The following is a 19,795-nucleotide window of genomic DNA, read 5'->3' as shown; positions in this document are numbered from 1 at the left end:
CTATAGACATTAAAAGAGGACATCGAATTACAGTTTGCATCAGATATAAAAATATTGTCATCCTCCGCTACTGTAGGTTAATTTATTCACTTCATAACTAGTTTTGGAAAATTTATATCCATTACAATTGCTTTATTATTCATGGGACTGTGCCTGATAATGGAATCTAGTTGTTTTGCTTATCATATTTGTCTTTAACACACTTGAGTAACAGGAAATTTACCTTCCAGCTTACATGAAGACTTTCTGAGCTGACAGCTCTGACTCTTATTTCTTGTGGTGCTTCTCCAGGAGCTTCTTCTGCAGTGGTTACTGTGATTGTATCACTAGCATTTGAAGATCCAAGACTGTTTCTTGCTGTAACTCTAAAATGGTAGCTATTAGCTGGCTGCAGTCCAGTGATACTCGCAAAAGTCTGATCACCCGGAACAGTCATCTGAGAAACATTCTTCTCCCATGCCACTACACAAGAAAACCAATGATTATGTCTGAAAAGGATGTTATTAACAAAATGAGCATATTAGCCTTTCAGAGGACTTTTAACACCCTAACTTACTGTGATAACCTCCAAAGCAGTTCTGCTTTTGGGATTTCATCATATCCTTCTCTCATTAAAGAGATAGTATTGGCCATATGGATGTGCTCTCTCTCTCTCTCTCTCTCTCTCTCTCTCTCTCTTTCCCTCCCTCCCTCTCTCTCTCTCTCTCTCTCTCTCTCTCTCTCTCTCTCTCTCCCTCTCTCTCTCCCTCTCTCTCTCTCTCCCTCTTTCACATGCAAACATAGACACAAATCCTTCAGGAATTTTGCATAGTGACATACTCATTGGATTCTTTATATTCAATGTGCTTCATGTATAGATCTGAAATATTGTCAGCAGTGCAAAATTATTACCAAACAGTCAATAATAAAGATATTTTCTGTTACAGAGTAAATTTAATCTATTGATGTTATGTTGTTTCTACTGCATTTTGTATCTGCCATGCCAAATCTTTAGCATTATGTTGCATTTACTGACTATTTGCTGTACATATAGCACTTGCTGCCTTTGACTTCCTTGATCCTTAATTATATTTTTGCTCTATCTTTGGATGCTTTATTACATTGAAAACTTAATCAAAGTAAAACTTGGGGCTTTAAACCCGACTGTCAAGTAAGAAATAATAACAACATGGAATTTAGCAAGTGTTTGTAAAATGTGGTCAGTGACAGTGCCTAGTACAAGTCAAAAAATCAATTTTGTAGAACTTGAAATTTATGAACCTTAAAACTCTACCATCTGGTGATCAAGATGTATGTGACAGGCAAAATGCCGCCAGACTTCAAGAAGAACATAATAATTCCAATCCCAAAGAAAACAGGTGTTGACAGGTGTGAAAATTAGTGAACTATCAGTTTAATAAGTTGCGGCTGCAAAATACTAACATGAATTCTGTACAGACAAATGGCAAAACTGATAAAAGCTGACCTCATGGCAGATCAGTTTGGATTCCAGAGAAATGTTGGAACATGCAAGGTAACACTGACCCTATGACTTATCTTAGAAGATAGATTAAGGAAAGGCAAACCTACTTTTCTAGCACTTGTAGACTTACAAAAAGCTTTTGACTATGTTGATTGGAATACTCTTTCTCAGATTCTGAAGGTGACACGAGTCAAATACAGGGAGCGAACTGCTATTTACAATTTGTACAGAAAGCAGATGGCAGTCATAAGAGTCGAAGGGCATGAAATGGAAGCAGTGGTTGAGAAGGGAGTGAGACATATTTGTAGCCTATTGCTTATGTTATTCAATCTGTATATTGAGCACACAGTAAAGGAAACAACAGAAAAATCTGCAGCAGGAATTAAAATCCATGGAGAAGAAATACAAACTTTGAGGTTTGCTGATGACATTGTAATTCTATCAGAGACAGCAACGGTCCAGGAAGAGCAGCTGAATGTAATAAGACAGTGCCTTGAAAGGAGGATGTAAGATGAACATAAAAAAAGCAAAATGAGGATAATGGAATGTAGTCTAATTCAATCAGGTGACACTGAGGGAATTAGGTTAGGGAATGAGAAGCTTAAAGTAGTAGATGAGTTTTGTTATTTGGGGAGCAAAATAACTGATGATGGTTGAAGTAGAGAGGATATAAAATGTAGACTGGCAATAACAAGGAGAGCATTTCTGAGGAAGAGATATTTGTTAACATTGAGTATAGATTTAAGCGTCAGGAAGTCATTTCTGAACGTATTTGTACAGAATGTAGCCATGTATGGAAATGAAATATGGATGATACATAGTTTAGACAAGAAGAGAATAGAAACTTTCAAAATGTGGTGGTACAGAAGAATGCTAAAGATTATATGGGTAGATCACATAACTAATGAGGAGATACTGAATAGAATTGGGGAGAAGAGGAATTTGTGGCACAACTTGACTAGAAGAAGGGATTGGTTTGTAGTACATGTTCTGAGGCATCAAGCCATCACTAATTTATTACTGGAGGGAAATGTGGAGGGTAATAATTGTAGAGGGAGACCAAGGGATGAATACACTAAGCAGATTCAGGAGGAAGTAGGTTGTGGTAGTTACTCAGAGATGAAGAAGCTTGCACAAGATAGGGTAGCATGGAGAGCTGCATCAAACCAGTCTCTGGACTGAAGACCATAACAACAACAACAACATGAAGTAATTGTTGGATGAATAAAAGCTGTCACACTATGAAGCCAGATAAAACAATTAAGTTATTTACAAATGAATACTCTGCACAAGATAGCCATACTTTTCCAAGAGAACAGAAATAAGTGTGCTAACATCAAAACACCAATGGCTTCAAGTGTTCATGAACTACAGTGCTTGCACTGTCTTTGCTTATCTTCATCTGTTCTGCTCTCGTAGTCAAAGACAGCCTGACCATCCATCACACTAGGGTCATTGCAAAATTGCATAATGCATTAACATGAAGTTTTGCTTTAAATTACAGAAAACAGTGGCAGACACTCTTAGAATGCTAGTGCAAGTGTATAGTGTTGAAGCAGTGAGAAGAAAGTGTATGTCTCAGTGGTTTGAATGCTTTAGAGGTGGAAATGATGATGTTGAGGAATATCCGTATTCAGGTCAATATGTACAATCCCAGACAACAATGGATGAGTGTGATGATCAGCAGGTGCCTTTTAGAATGAGACCAGAAGAGTTGAAGATATGCAAACACAGTGTAAGCAGTATTGTTCATGAACATTTGCAGACATTGCAGACATCCAGCAACATGTGACCACGGTGCTTTGAGTGAATCAACAAGAAGTGTTTGCTGACAGTTTCCAACAGCTTTACAACCAATATCAGAAGTGTGTTGTGACTAATGGTGATTACTTTGAAGGCAAGTAAAGGTCTTTTCTTTGTAACTCTTGTTTTCTTTCTTATTAAAAGACTGTTCACAAAACTTTTCAGATGTACTTTGGATGTTATATGACGTATCAGGGCTATATGGATGATCATCCTTTGTTTCTGTTACTCAATAGTTTCTTTATCATCAAATTGCACTTAAAATAATTCTTATCACAGGAAATGTATATGTATTAACTAAAGATACAGCATGAATATCATCAGCAAAATTTTAGCATGAAAACTCAACTAATACTTTAATTTAGATTAACCTTTTTTATTTATTTTTTATTTAATAGGTAGCTGTCAGTCTCAACAATTAAAACTTCATTGTATCCCACACAATTTTTAACGACATTAAAAAACATCTGGCTCATAATTAGCAACTTGTCATAGGAAAGGAAGAATACAATAAACAGAAGTGAAAATACTGCAAAATGTGGAAAAACTTGACCAAGACAAAGAATTACAAATGTTATTAGAGCAGAACAAAAATGCTACTCTTTTCAGAGTTGAGTTTTTGAGTGGTGTATAGGCATAAAAACGAGATCTGGAACATAGTAGCACAATGTATCATTTGTGTTCTCTTTCAGAATTCACAGCCACAAACAGCTTCATTGTCACAGAGTGGTACTCTGAAACATATTGCCAATTTATAAGCACAATAGGGCTCAAGTGGATCACAAGATCACAAGGACAATCTCTCTCTCTCTGTCTGTGTGTGTGTGTGTGTGTGTGTGTGTGTGTGTGTGTGTGTTTGTGTGTTTACTATGAAGAAGTTTATTCTAATCACTGCTGCATTTAAGGAAAACATTTACTACGTATCATTAGAAATTTGGGTAACACAGGAAACCATTTTATAGTTCTTGTTTTTGCATGTACCAACCATTCACTGTATCCAATAATCAATGGGCGACTATGTTTATTCGTTTATATCTTTATATTCTACCAGCATTTCCTACTTCTGTATGAACATGATAATTTTATTAAATTATTCACAGAAGTGCCAGATGTGGAGCAGTGTGGAAAATAATTTTTAGATATAATAATGAGATGTAAGCCAAAGTTCCTGTGGTATTAATATGCTCTGATGTGATTAATCAAAGAAGGTATTGTTTCTGTACAACTGTAGAACTAATGAATTGGCAACCAGGATTATTAGACTGCTGTTGGAATATATTGTTCAAGTGATATAATGGTGCCATTCCATTCATTTTTGACAAGCTTGAGTACAAGCAGTTTATATGTAGCTGTGCGTTCAAAAGGAAACTCAAATATGATAAGATGTGAAAGTGTATACCAACACATTAAGATTATAACAGCACAGAAGATTACTTTTGGAAGCTCCCATGACAATAGTGTCAGGTTAGTTGGTTAGTTTTATGATTAAAAGGTCCAACAGTGAGGCTATTAGTAACCATTATGGATAATTCCACTTCCAATGATTAACTGAACTTCTTGGCATCTAGACCAATCATTCCTAATCTTTGACCAGAAGCTTAAAACTATGTTGACTGAATAGTCTTTCATCAGATCAAGAACACCACGAGAAAAAATTTCTCTGCAACAGGTCCATTGTTTTTGTCACTGGCATATCTGGCAATAAGCACTTTTTACTGAATGTTGCAAACACAACATTAAATCCGAGGCTAACAAGGATTATATCACATAAGTATAATTGAGTCTACTAAGTCCTTATAGACAGCTTCATATGAGCAAGAAGTCTGTAATATGCTCTAATCCAAAAATGTTACTAAGATACAGTAGTTAATAAATTTCAACATAAATTTTGGATGACACACTGATAATGATATTGTTACGAAATTCTTGTCTATTTTGTTGTACTTATTTTTGTCTGCTGATGGACAAATAAAGTGAACCAATCCTTACTAAACTTTTAATTAATATTACAAATTTTTTGAACTTTTTTGTAAGATATGTGGTGATATGGTTTCTGGGTGGCTATAAAACATTACGGCAATGTTTAAGTGAGGGCCAAAATGTTCATCACAGATGTGTTTATTTATGTGCCTACAACATTAGTCTATCCAGAATTTCACTGAAACCTCTAGTGGAATTGTTTTGACAAGTCCTATAACATCTGTAGGTAATTTTCTGTACATGTTTTTGCAGCATAATCAGTCTCTTGATCCAACCAAAAACTTACCTAATTTGTGCTTATGCTGAATAGTATATACAGTGATTTGACTGTTGCCACTGTAAGGTTGCTCCCATGTGAGATTTACAGCTCTGCTACTAAAGTTGAGTACATGAAGATTTCCAGGTGGCTCAGGAACTTCTTGAACAATGACCCAGATCTCTGATTGATCATTCCCATATTGGTTATCTGCATGACACAAGAATGCTGAAGTATCATTTCGAAGAACATTTTTCAGTGTTATTCTTGAGTGGATACCGAACTCCAAGCTTTCTTCACTGACATCAGCCCTTGGATGGTTATGTGCCTCAAACAGATCCCCACCATGAAACCATTTTACTGTTATCGGCTTGTCACCTCTTGCCACACAATCAATTGCAGCTGTCCCACCTTTAGCAACAGTCACATTCTGAAGAGATGTGGAAAATCTTGCAGGAACTGGAGAAAGAAGCAAATATTCACATAAGTATTTAGCCTGTGGTACTTTTGACTTTTATGTTTTGAACTTTATTTATTCAGTAAATCTATATATTGAATTAGCAGTTTCAATGTCATTTAAACAGCACAATACAAAATTCCCTGTATCCATTATGTGAATATCTATTATAAATCATGATTGGCAGAAATTATAATGATGCAGATACCTTCTAGTTCCATCTGATACTTCAAACTAAACATTTATCATTGCCAGTTTACATGGAGGTGACAAATATTATAAGATATTGATATGCACATATACAAATGACGATATTATCACATACACAAGTTATGAAAGGGTAGTGCATAGGTGGAGCTGTAATTTGTACTTAGGTAATTCATGTGAAAAGATTTCCAACATAATTTTGGCTGCATGATGGGGATTAACAGACTTTGAATCCAGAACAGTTGTTGGCAGTAGAAGCATGGAATGTTCTGTTTTGGAAATCATTAGCAAATTCAGTATTCTGAAATCCACAGGAGTGTGCTGAGAATACTAAATTTCAGGCATTACCTCTCACCACTGACAATGCAGTGACCAATGGCCTTCACTTAATGACTGAGAGCAGTGACATTTGCGTAGAGTTGTCAGTGCTAACAGACAATTAACACTGCATGAAATAACTGCAGAAATCAATGTGGGACAGGATTAAGGGAAAGGATAAGAGAATTTTTATTTTAATTTCTATAATAATGTGTTACATCTCCAGTGACTTGTACTTTAGCACATCTTCCAGCACCTTTCATCCACAGACATACACTCTCCTGTTCACTTATTTTACGATGATTTCTTGTTCTGAACGAAAATGCCTGGTTAGATATGAAGTAGGAGACGCCCAAGTCTCTATTAAAAACTTCTCCAACATGAAAAGTCCGATAAGCTATAACATCTCTTGCATTAAATGCTTCCAAACCAGTAACTTTATTCACTGTATTGCCATTATAACGAACAACAGCAACTGTAATCCAACCATTGCCAGCTTGATGTGCATCTAATTGGGTAAGTGTAAAATTAATAATGCACCCACAAAACACAGATGGACCTTGCAAAATAACTTGTGCTCCTTTGTTAGCAACTTTGACCTCAAGATCTTCTAAGGCCTTATAAACAGTTAGACGGGAACGTCTATATCTTCTTCTATATGGTGGCATCTCAAATAATAGTATGATGCTGCTGTACGCGCTGCTGCACGCCGACTGAAGCCGACTGAAGCCGGCTTAGACTGTTACTCCTTATATATGCCACATGCAAGCACATATACAAATGACGATATTATCACATACACAAGTTATGAAAGGGTAGTGCATAGGTGGAGCTGTAATTTGTACTTAGGTAATTCATGTGAAAAGATTTCCAACATAATTTTGGCTGCATGATGGGGATTAACAGACTTTGAATCCAGAACAGTTGTTGGCAGTAGAAGCATGGAATGTTCTGTTTTGGAAATCATTAGCAAATTCAGTATTCTGAAATCCACAGGAGTGTGCTGAGAATACTAAATTTCAGGCATTACCTCTCACCACTGACAATGCAGTGACCAATGGCCTTCACTTAATGACTGAGAGCAGTGACATTTGCGTAGAGTTGTCAGTGCTAACAGACAATTAACACTGCATGAAATAACTGCAGAAATCAATGTGGGACCTACAACAAACATGTCTGTTAGGACAGTGTAGTGAAATTTGGCACTAAGGCTATGGCAACAGATGATCAATGCAAGTGCCTTTGCTAACAGCATGATATCACATGCAGTGCCTCACCTAGCTCGTGACCGTATCAGTTAGATGATAGACGACTGGAAAAACATGGCTTGGTCAGATGAGTGGTGCAGGCCCCATAAAGCTAGTGTCATTTTCTTGATTGGTTTGAATAATGTTCCAGACAATTCAAGCAAATAATTTGGCCACCCAGATCATTTGACACGAATCCCATCAAACAATTATGGGGCATAACTGAGATCAGTTTGTACACAATATCCTGCACCGGCAACGATCTCACAATTATGGATGGCTATAGAGGCAGCAAGGCTAAATATTTCTGCAGGTGACTGCCAACCATTTGTTCAGTCCATGCCACATCAAACTGTTGCACTACACTGGGCAAAAGGAGGTCCAATATGATATTAAGAGATATCCCATGACATGTCCCCTCAGTGCTTGGTGTTGTAGGGCTCGTAATGCTCCTGAATTTTGGGCCCCTCTACTACAAAATGTACTCATATTTTTTAAATGTATTATTTTTGTAACATTTGAAGGTAATGACTATAACATTTTATTTCTCTGGTTAAAATAGTAAAAGATGTTATACACTTAAATGTTCTGAACCATTATTTCACCAATAAAATTAAACATTACTCAAAACACTAAAAGTTCCCATCATGGTTGACTTTTATTACCTTCAGTAATACAGCAAAGACAAGATGTTTGAAACAGAATAAGACATTTATAAGTCACAAATGGAAAACTTCCATTTTTGTCACTGAAGGGCTGCACTAGATAACAAACTAAAGTGATTGGCTATTTCACTTTGTTTTTTGAAGGAAGTGAATTTGAAGTACCATTAGCTTTTGAATATTAAATGTTGTCAACATAATTACAGATGTAAAGTAACAAAATCACATAGATGGAAATTTAGCGTTGATGACCATCAGAAGTTCCCTTAATTTTGGTGTTTATGCTCATAAAGAAAACTACAGTCTTGAAGAAATTAACTATAGAAGTGTTCCTATGTTGCTTTAATTTTTCAGAAACTTGATAGCATGGATTTTGTAACTGTTAAAATTTTGAAGTAATTGACAAGCATTTTACTTTAACTAGCAGAGTATTTATTTAACTTAGCTCTTTTGCAAAGAAACTGGTAACTGTAAAAGAAAGTAAAGCATACAGGAACATGGGAAGAGTCTGGTAGCTGTGAGGGGTGTTAATAATGCAGTATATTTGCTTGAATTATAATGAGTAAATTTTGGATAACTTTTGAACTTGTTTTTAACTGTTAGTTAAAGTAAAATGCTTGGCAATTACTTCAAAATTTTAACAGTTACAAAAACCATGCTATCAAGTTTCTGAAAAATTAAAGCAACATAGGAACACTGTAAATTCGCGTAGTCATCTGTATTCTGTTTTTGTCTTCTGTTTTTGTTTTGAACGGCCAGTGTTGGTTGGTCACAGCCAGTGTGCTCCCTGCCACAGTTGGATAAGCAGATGCCAGCAGCAAGTCGCATACCACTAGCTTACTTATTTGTTACATAGTTCCATTCTTAATTTCTTTGCATGTTTTTGGGTACTTGCATTGTTTAATTCATAAATTTCGGGTGTACTATGGTATTTGAGAGTTGTAGCATCATGCATTAGTGTTTACTTCGTAGATTCTTACTTAAATTGTGTGTGAGTTTCATATAGGAGGTGTAATTTCGAGTTTTAGTTACTGTAATCGTAAAATCAGTCAGATTGTAGTGCAGTCGTTAGGCATTTGTACAGGTTAGTTCATGCATTCTTTGCGTGTTTCCCTAGTGTTATCTAGGCATGGACTCGTGTTTCAGTAACTGTCGTTCAACATCGATTAGAATGGACAGGGACTGTGATTGCTGTGTTCAGATGAGGGCTGAGTTGGCATCCCTTTGCTCACAGCTGCAAGCGGCGCTGACTTTGGTCACGCAGCTTGAGGCTGTTGCCAATGGGCACCACTGTGGGGAGCCGGGCTTGGGTATCATGGAGATGTCAACCTCGTCCTGTCTGTCCCCAGATCAGTCTGCCGCTGTGGTTGCCCCAGTTGCTGTCTGCAGTGGGGCTGAGCCCTCACCTGTGGTTGATTGTGAGGTCGTTCCAAGGCGTGGCAGGCAGCAAAAGATGTCCCTGGAGGCTGATCAGAAAGCCTCCCCGGTGCATCTGACAAGCAGGTTTCAGGCACTGCCTTTGGCTGAGCCAGATGCAGCTGCCTGCCCTGTTTCAGAGGATGATTCTCAGCCTTCAAGGTCCGGGCAATAGCAGAGGGTGGGCTTATTGGTAGTTGGGAGATCCAATGTTAGGCGCATAATAGGGATATGGCGGCTAAGGAGGGGAAGAAATCCAGTGTGCGCTCTGTGTGCATTCCGGGTGGAGTCATTCCTGATGTGGAAAGGGTCCTCCCAGATGCCATGAAGGACACAGGGTGCAGCCAGCTGCAGGTGGTGGCACATGTCGGCACTAATGACGTGTGTCGCTTTGCATCTGAGGAAATTCCCTCTGGATTCCAGCGGCTATGTGATTTGGTGAAGGCTGCCGGTCTAGCTTACGAGATGAAGGCAGAGCTCACCATCTGCAGCATCGTTGACAGAACCGACTGCGGACCTTTGGTGCAGAGCCTGGTGGAGGGTCTGAATCAGAGGCTCTGATGGTTTTGCGACCATTTTGGCTGCAGATTCCTTGGCTTGCGCCATAGGGTGGTGGGGTTTCGGGTTCCGCTGAATAGGTCAGGAGTTCACTACACTCAGCTGGCGGCTACACGGGTAGTGGAGTCTGTGTGGCATGGACTGGGCAGTTTCTTAGGTTAGAAGGCCTTGGGAAAGTACGGGGTGGGCTGCAATCTCAAAGGGTGCATGGCAAATACAGGACGTGCTTGGATCAAGGAACAGTCGGAATTATAGTTGTAAATTGTTGTAGTTGTGCTGGGAAAGTCCCTGAGCTACAAGTGCTAATAGAAAGCACAGAAGCTGAAATCGTTATAGGTACAGAAAGCTGGCTAAGGCCTGAAATAAGTTCTGCAGAAATTTTTACGAAGTCTCAGACGGTGATCAGGAAAGAGAGAGTAGACAGAATTGGTGGTGGAGTGCTTGTGTCTGTCAGTAGTGGTTTATCTTGTAGTGAAGTCAAAGTAGATACTCCGTGCAAATTGGTATGGGTGGAGGTTATACTTAACAGCCGAACTAAGTTAATAATTGGCTCCTTCTACTGACCCCCAGACTCCGATGATATAGCTGCTGAACAGTTCAGAGAAAATTTGAGTCTCGTAACAAATAAATACCCCACTCATACGGTTATAGTTGGTGGGGACTTCAACCTTCCCTCGATATGTTGGCAAAAATACTTGTTCAAAACTGGTGGTAGGCAGAAAACATCTTCCGAGATTGTCCTAAATGCTTTCTCCGAAAATTATTTCGAGCAGTTAGTCCATGAACCCATGCAAATTGTAAATGGTTGCGAAAACACACTAGACCTCTTAGCCACAAACAATCCAGAGCTAATAGAGAGCATCATGACTGATACAGGGATTAGTGATCACAAGGTCATTGTAGCTAGGCTCAATACCATTTTTTCCAAATCTACCAGAAACAAACGCAAAATAATTTTATTTAAAAAAGCGGATAAAGTGTCACTAGAAGCCTTCCTAAGAGACAATCTCCATTCCTTCCGAACAGACTATGCAAATGTAGACGAGATGTGGCTCAAATTCAAAGATACAGTAGCAACAGCATTTGAGAGATTCATACCTCATAAATTGGTAAGAGATGGAACTGATCCCCCATGGTACACAAAACAAAAAATGGCTCTGAGCACTATGGGACTCAACATCTGTGGTCATCAGTCCCCTAGAACTTAGAACTACTTAAACCTAACTAACCTAAGGACGTCATACACATCCATGCCCGAGGCAGGATTCGAACCTGCGACCGTAGCAGTCATGCGGTTCCAGACTGATGGGCCTAGAACCACACGGCCACATCGGCCGGCTACACAAAACAGGTCTGAACGTTGTTGCAGAGGCAATGGAAAAAGCATGCGAAGTTCAGAAGAACGCAAAATCCCGAAGATTGGCTAAAATTTACAGATGCGCGAAATTTGGCACGGATTTCAATGCGAGATGCCTTTAATAGATTCCACAACGAAACATTGTCTTGAAATTTGGTAGAAAATCCGAAGAAATTCTGGTCATATGTAGAGTACACAAGCGGCAAGATGCAGCTAATACCTTCGCTGCGCAGTGCCGATGGTACTGTTACCGACGACTGTGCTGCTAAAGCGGAGTTATTGAATGCAGTTTTCAGAAATTCCTTCACCAGGGAAGATGAATGGAATATTCCAGAATTTGAAACATGAACAGCTGCTAGCATGAGTTTCTTAGAAGTAGATACCTTAGGGGTTGCGAAGCAACTCAAATCGCTTGATACAGGCAAGTCTTCAGGTCCAGATTGTATACCGATTAGGTTCCTTTCAGATTACGCTGAAACAATAGCTCCCTACTTAGCAAACATATAGATAGATCTGTACCTACAGATTGGAAAATTGCGCAGGTCGCACCAGTGTTTAAGAAGGGTAGTAGGATTAATCCATCGAACTACAGACCTATATCATTGACGTCGGTTTGCAGTAGGGTTCTGGAGCATATACTGTATTCAAACATAATGACTCACCTCGAGGGGAACGATCTATTGATACGTAATCAGCATGGTTTCAGAAAACATCCTTCTTGTGCAATGCAGCTAGCTCTTTATTCGCACGAAGTAATGGCCGCTATCGACAGGGGATCTCAGGTTGATTCCGTATTTCTAGATTTCCAGAAAGCTTTTGACACCATTCCTCACAAGCGACTTCTAATCAAGCTGTGAGCCTATGGGGTATCATCTCAGTTGTGCGACTGGATTTGTGATTTCCTGTCAGGAAGGTTGCAGTTCGTAGTAATAGACGGCAAATCATAGAGTAAAATAGAAGTGATATCAGGTGTTCCCCAGGGAAGCGTCCTGGGACCTCTGCTGTTCCTGATCTATATAAATGACCTGGGTGACAATCTGAGCAGTTCTCTTAGGTTGTTCGCAGATGATGCTGTAATTTACCGTCTAGTAAGGTCATCCGAAGACCAGTATCAGTTGCAAAGTGATTTAGAAAAGACTGCTGTATGGTGTGGCAGGTGGCAGGTGGCAGTTGACGCTAAATAACGAAAAGTGTGAGGTGATCCACATGAGTTCCAAAAGAAATCCGTTGGAATTCGATACTCAATAAATAGTGCAGTTTTCAAGGCTGTCAATTCAATTAAGTACCTGGGTGTTAAAATTACGAACAACTTCAGTTGGAAAGACCACATAGATAATATTGTGGGGAAGGTGAGCCAAAGATTGTGTTTCATTGGCAGGACACTTAGAAGATGCAACAAGTCCACTAAAGAGACAGCTTACACTACACTCGTTCGTCCTCTGTTGGAATATTGCTGCGCGTTGTGGGATCCTTACCAGGTGGGATTGACAGAGGACATCGAAAGGGTGCAAAAAAGGGCAGCTTGTTTTGTATTATCTCGTAATAGGGGAGAGAGTGTGGTAGATATGATACACGAGTTGGGATGGAAGTCATTAAAGCAAAGACGTATTTTGTCTCAGCGAGATCTATTTACGAAATTTCAGTAACCAACTTTCTCTTCCGAATGCGAAAATATACATAGGTAGGAATGATCATCAAATATGCATATACATAGGTAGGAATGATCATCAAAATAAAATTAGAGGAATCAGAGCATGAACAGAAAGGTTTAGGTGTTTGTTTTTCCCGCGCGCTGTTCGGGAGTGGAATGGTAGAGAGATAGTATGATTGTGGTTCGATGAACCCTCTGCCAAGCACTTAAATGTGAATTGCAGAGTAGTCACGTAGATGTAGATGTAGACTTCTATAGTTAACTGAAAGAATGAAAAGATGTTCATTTTTGATAGTATCGCATGGTTTGACATTTAGTATCTGTTAGTCCACAATCTGAATCTGACTTAAGAATAATGATATTGATGATGCTAATAATAATAATAATAATAATAATAATAATAATAATAACATAAAAGTGGTTTAATTATTAGTGACTGAAAAGCAGTTTGAGTGAATTTATGACAGTAATTTGAAATCTGTGAAAGATCAGTTGGAGGGAAATGATATGTCAGTGATGGTCATAGTGAATAATGGATGAAATAAGAGAGCTAGTGTGACAAAGGCAGAGAATGTAATGGTTGAGAAAGTGGAGCATCCAGGAAGGACAACAGAACAAAAATTGTAAGAAAGGATGATTAATAGAGACTCTGAAGATGGAAGCACAACAGAGTTAAAAGAAAGAGGAAAAGAAACTTATTAAAATATGGAAATAGTGGAACCCTGAAGTAGACTGTGTACATGTGGATAAAGTAAGACCTAGAAGAGGGGAGCTACCTACAGAGGTAATGGCATTTATGATGCAAATGCTGCATCAGCAGCTTTGTAAGAAAACACAGGACTGTCATACAGAAATACAGCAGCTACTTAGAGAATTTGAGAGCATCAATAAGAAGACTGCTGGCCGGAGTGGCCGAGCGGTTCTAGGTGCTACAGTCTGGAACTGTGCGACCACTACGGTCGCAGGTTCGAATCCTGCCTCGGGCATGGATGTGTGTGATGTCCTTAGGTTAGTTAGGTTTAAGTAGTTCTAAGTTCTAGGGGGCTGATGATGTCAGAAGTTAAGTCCCATAGTGCTCAGAGCCAATAAGAAGACAGACAATTTTAGCAAAAACATAGTCAAGAAGATTGAAGAAACTAATGAAAGGTAGGATATGGTCACTAAACAGTCAAAAAAAGTAATGAAGGAAGAGCTTAGAAAACCTTAAGAATGAGATTGGTAACAAAACTACTGAAGTGAGGAAGGAAGTACATGAGGAAATGACAAAAAAACTGATGAAAATGGAAACTGGAATTAATACAAGTTCTGAGGAGATCCATGGAAAGGAGGAAAAGGTAGAAGGGCAGTTTGACAAATTAAAGGACAGGTTGAAAGGGCAAACTAGTGAACATGAAAAGAGGTAATTCATTATTTTTGAGGATTTTTGGATGCTTACAGAACTATATTTTCATAAATTACCAGTATGAGTGTTTTACATGCATAACTTATTTAAAAGTAAATCAGCATTTGTGGTACACAGTTCTGCCAAAGAATACACTACCCCTGATATTCAGTATATTATCAGTGCAAATAAATATGCATTTTTGAGAATTTTCAGAAGGTACTGTTGTCCTTTCCGTAATCTATGAGCAATTTGTAATAAATAGGTGTTTGTTATTTAGTTACTGTAGCAGATATTCTAAAATATTGTGCTATAGCTAGTTTTCCATTAAGGAGGAGTAGACCTATATAATATCTATTTATCATAAATTAACCCTGTTTTTGAGTTTGCTAACACCTATTATCAACCTCAAAATGTTTTAGGGAACTAGTAATTTTCACCACAGTTTTTGCACTGCCTTTATAGAAATCTTGTTTTGTGTACTTGCTTCAATTACTATAGGGTATTGGCAACTTTATAGCTCAACAGATTAAAAAATAGTCAACAGGTTTACTTTATAGGAGTTTGCTCACTGCCTTGTAATACATTCCTCTTCCATGGATCCTGCTAAAAGTACAGGATCTGTCAATACTCACCCACCTGACTGCAAGTGGTATGTCAATGGTACATCTGGGTGTCCTGTACAGGGTGGATGGGGATAAGGGAGGACTTAGTGTGTTGTACTGAGCCCCCTAACCAACAAGTCTGGGGTGCTGTCTTTCACAGAAACCCACTTCACCTATTTTGGGAAGCTGTTTTGTCTGGTGTCAAGAGGAGACCAATATGAAATGGAAGGGGGTCTATTGAGCATTGGTAGTTCGAATGTACTGCCCTCGGGCAAATGGCAGAAAGGGACGGGAAAGGACTTCAGGTTGTAACGGAACATATTAAAGGCTTTACTGTACCGAAGTATGCGATACCCTCCAAATTCAACCAGTTTAACGAGTATTTATGATTATAGAAAAGTTATTGTGTATGTTAACAATGATTGCATAACATGTCTGCATAAACAGTCAACCCATTAAATTATACTGAATAACTGACCCACACAAAAGTTTATATCACTTGATCACTGATACAGCAAATGTCATCATGTAAAAACACTAAGTTCATCTTAAATAATTAATATGAAGTACGAAAAATAGTGGACAACTTAGATATTTTGGATCTCCTTAAATAAAAATCACCCAGTGAAACCTATTTGTTCACTAGGAGCGTTTTCACTCAGTATTCACGAAATTGATCCTATTTTAGACGAAAACCAATGTAATTCTTAATAATTCATGTTAATTACTTATTTATGTAAATTAGAGAAGTCAATTGACAAACTTCTAAAAAACGGCCTTTTGTAACAAAGAATTATTCTGTCAAGTCAACAAATCTGTCTGTCATTTTAATAACATGTTAAATTATGTCACTCGATGCAAATTAATAACTTTTCTGCACAAATTATGATAACAGATGTACATGTGACTTGTAAACTATATCTCTTTTTAGTAGTTCTTTGACAATGTTATAAATACAAGCAGCAAGAACGGTCGGGAGGCAGTCGGAATGTCACTTTGCTAAAGTGTGTTTGTGTGTTATTGTTTGAGGTGGATAAACAATGCAAAGAACATGTAACAGAAGTATTACTTTGTGTTGTGTCATGGTCTTTGGTGGACAGTGGAATTAAGATGGCCACCAGAGTAATAAATATTTGAAGTTTACATATTTGTTGGTTTCGCTCGTTCTTTATCATCAAAAGCATATAAAAAACACGGGACCTCATGTTTTTAACCCTAGACAACCAGATTTAGAGCCAGCATCAACATCAAGACAGCAGCGATCCAGCAAGCAGCAGTGATTACTACAATGCATTTTAATGGCGCCAACCTAACATCAAGTGCTAACAAGCTCCGTAAATGGGAATGAAATAGTGCGATTATAGCAATTAGCAATATCTACGACCAGGCGACCATTACAAAAGTGGGGGCTCGTCCGGGATCTTTAAGTGTATTGATGATAATAGTGCAGTGATAAATTTCGTAAGTGCTTATCATTCCAAAAAAGTTATTTGTGCAGTGTGGCAACAGTGAAAAATATGTCAAAAATAAATAAATAAATAAAGTGTGTTTGTGCGACTATGCCGCTCGGAAGATTAACGTCTGGATTATGTCAATGGAATTCATCAATCAAGACTTCAGCTTCGATAAAACCGAATAGAAGTGAAGAAAGCCAACAGGAACACCGATCACGACATCATAGCATAACTACACATAACAAAGTATTTTGTTGTTGTTGTCATTTAAAATAATTATTAGTTAACATGTCTCTACCTGATAGTGATGAGATCGTAGGAAATGTAAAAATTGAACCAGGGGATGGTGAACAATTAAACTTAACAGAGTGGCTAGCAGGGTTTGCAACTCAAATAAGCTCGCAACTTAAACAATCAATTGAACAAGTAAGTTTGAAACTCACAGATAGACTGGATAAGTTAAGTTTGGATTTTGATCTATTAAGTACTCATCTCAATGAGAAGTGTGAGGAAATTAAAACTACCCTCAGTAAGGACACTAGAGAACAGTTGATACACTTCAGAAAAGAATTTCAAGTTAAAGTTGAAAGTTTAAATGAAAACATACAAGCTAACACAGACAGCATTGCTGTCATCTACAACAGAGTACATACTGAAGTTGAAAGATTAGATCAGAGAATAGACAAAACATCAGAAAACCGTAAACAAGAATACAACCTGTATACCACTAATGTAGATACTAAAGTAGAAAATATACACACTAAATGTACACAATTGGAGGACGCATTGATGTCCAAACAAACGATTTACAGTCAAAATACAATGTATGGGCACATCCAAGTGAAATGCTTTCCTGGTGAAAATCTGCACCCTATTGACTTTATTCACCAATGTAAGGATATGTTTGTTGTAGGAATGTCAGATAACATAAAAATTAAGTTAGTAAAACGGCTTCTAGAAGGGGAGGCCCTATCCTGGGCAAATGAGAATAATGATTCTTGGAATACTTTCGAAGAGTTTGAAGCTAAATTTATTTGCAAATTTTGGTCACAATCCATACAAGCCAGATTAAAGTCAGAATTTCTAAATGGACCAGTGTATAGAGGGAAAGTAGGAGGAATGCAAAAATTTTGCAGAGATCAATTGAGAAAGCTTGCTCACTTGAATAACTCTTTTGATATTATGACACAAATTGATGTTTTAAAAAGAAGGTTACCAGAGAGACTGCAGTGGGAATTGGTCCATAGACCAGACGATTCAATTGAAGAGTTCTTGAAATTTGTAGATAGATTAGATAGGGCCTTAGAAAGAGAAAATAACCAAAGTTTTGGCTCTGGCAACAACCAGTATGGGGGGTGGAACAGGATTATTATGGGAGGAGAGACTTTGAAAATTCTGGAATTAATGCTCCAAATAGGGGAGATAGGAGATATGAAAATGATTTCAGAAACAATACACAGGAGGGAGGATGGAGGAGAGATAACAGGAATGATAGAAATAGGTATTGGGGAAGAGAACAAGATAGAAGGGGGTTTGCTGAAACTAGTGAACAAAACGACAACTACAAACGAACAGACTGAGGGAACCAGCCGGGAAACGGTGGACAGTCCCACTAGATGTCCGTAGTTTTGGGGCTAGACAATATTATGATAGGACAACACATAACCGAAACTGGAAAAAGAGAGGATACAATGTAAAGAGTAAGTACCCTGAAAATACTGATGTTGTTAGAATGAATAAATTAGAATTTAATAAAAGGTTTTGGGATACTATGAGTAAAAGTGATACAGTTAATAAAAACAGTGTTCAAGCACAGGTAGTTAGTGAAAGTGCAGAAGTTGAAGGTATTGCAGAGTTCCATAGTTGGGCTGAAAAAGATACTGGTGTTAATAACAAGTCAGACACACCACAAATAGAATCTATTTTGGGGGGTTTATTTGATAAGAAGGGGGATGACGAAGTGTGTAATGGAGCCAAAGACTCAATTGCTGAGATTCAGATACATAGGGGGGAAACTGAAGATGGGTTGTTGTGGAGGAGGAGGAGGAAGAAGAAATAGAGGGACATTTAAATAATGATCCTAAATCAAGTGATGTTGTTGATGAGAGTGTGGAGGAAGAAATAAAAGTATTTGTAGAATTGAAAAGTGATGATGAGGTAAAGGTAAGTGATGTGACAAACATGGGTAATAATGAGGTTAATGTAAGTGAAATGCAGACTAGGGAATGTGTATCTGAGGACAAGCTATTGCCTATTGGGAACTATGAAACACTAATCTATGAGAATGGTAATAATAATAATAATAATAATATTAAAGAAAATATAAAAAGATGGAATGTAAATGCATGTTTTCAAGAAAAAGGGGAAAAGTTTTTAGAAGTTTTGTGGAACAACTATGGAAACTGTATAAACAAAGATGCCTTTTGGAAAGAATTAGCAAAGGTAAGTGCAACCTTGTATCCTACATGGTGGACAAGAATCCGTAGTGGACTATATAAAAAAGGGGGTGAAAACAGTAGTTTGTTGAGTGACAACACAGTGTTAAAAGGAACTGATGAAAACAAAGGTTTATGTTTAAATGTCAATGCTTTGCAAACAGAGAGGGATGTGTCTAAGTGTAGGAAAGAGACATTAGACTTAGGAACTAAAGAAATTGAAAATGATCTATTGTTTGAAAATACTGAAATAGACAAAGATGTTGAGCTAGGTTGTCCATATGTTAAAGTAAACATTGACATTTGTCCATTTGAAATAAAAGAAAGCCCACATCCTAATGCATATAGACTTATCTTTCCCCGATCAAGAAGGTTATTTGGATTAAGAAACATCACTGAATTGAAACCATATAAACATGATTAAGCACATTTCCCTGTTTGAATACAGTTACTTACCCATTTTCCATAAAGCATGTTATCAGCAAAGATTTTTACTGGGTGTGTCAAATAGCAACTACCACTCATCCTACAGACCCTCGAAAAGTT

At 37.9% G+C, this 19,795-nt stretch overlaps 1 protein-coding gene across 1 annotated transcript in view; it reads right to left on the bottom strand.

Annotated features, from left to right (window-relative positions):
• The window catches only part of LOC126152796 (Down syndrome cell adhesion molecule-like protein Dscam2), a 189,620-nt gene that overhangs the window by 110,564 nt on the left and 59,261 nt on the right, over positions 1-19,795 (bottom strand). Inside the window, exons 6-7 of the mRNA XM_049916029.1 lie at positions 5,532-5,960; positions 224-462 (exon numbers count right to left, since the gene is read on the bottom strand). Of these exons, the coding sequence (XP_049771986.1) occupies positions 224-462; positions 5,532-5,960 (668 nt within the window). The remainder of the gene's footprint in view (positions 1-223; positions 463-5,531; positions 5,961-19,795) is intronic.

Source organism: Schistocerca cancellata, chromosome 2, assembly GCF_023864275.1.
Source record: "Schistocerca cancellata isolate TAMUIC-IGC-003103 chromosome 2, iqSchCanc2.1, whole genome shotgun sequence".
Taxonomy (NCBI): domain Eukaryota; kingdom Metazoa; phylum Arthropoda; class Insecta; order Orthoptera; family Acrididae; genus Schistocerca; species Schistocerca cancellata.
Note: the sequence above shows the minus strand (reverse complement) of the source record. Positions and strands in the feature narration are given on the sequence as shown.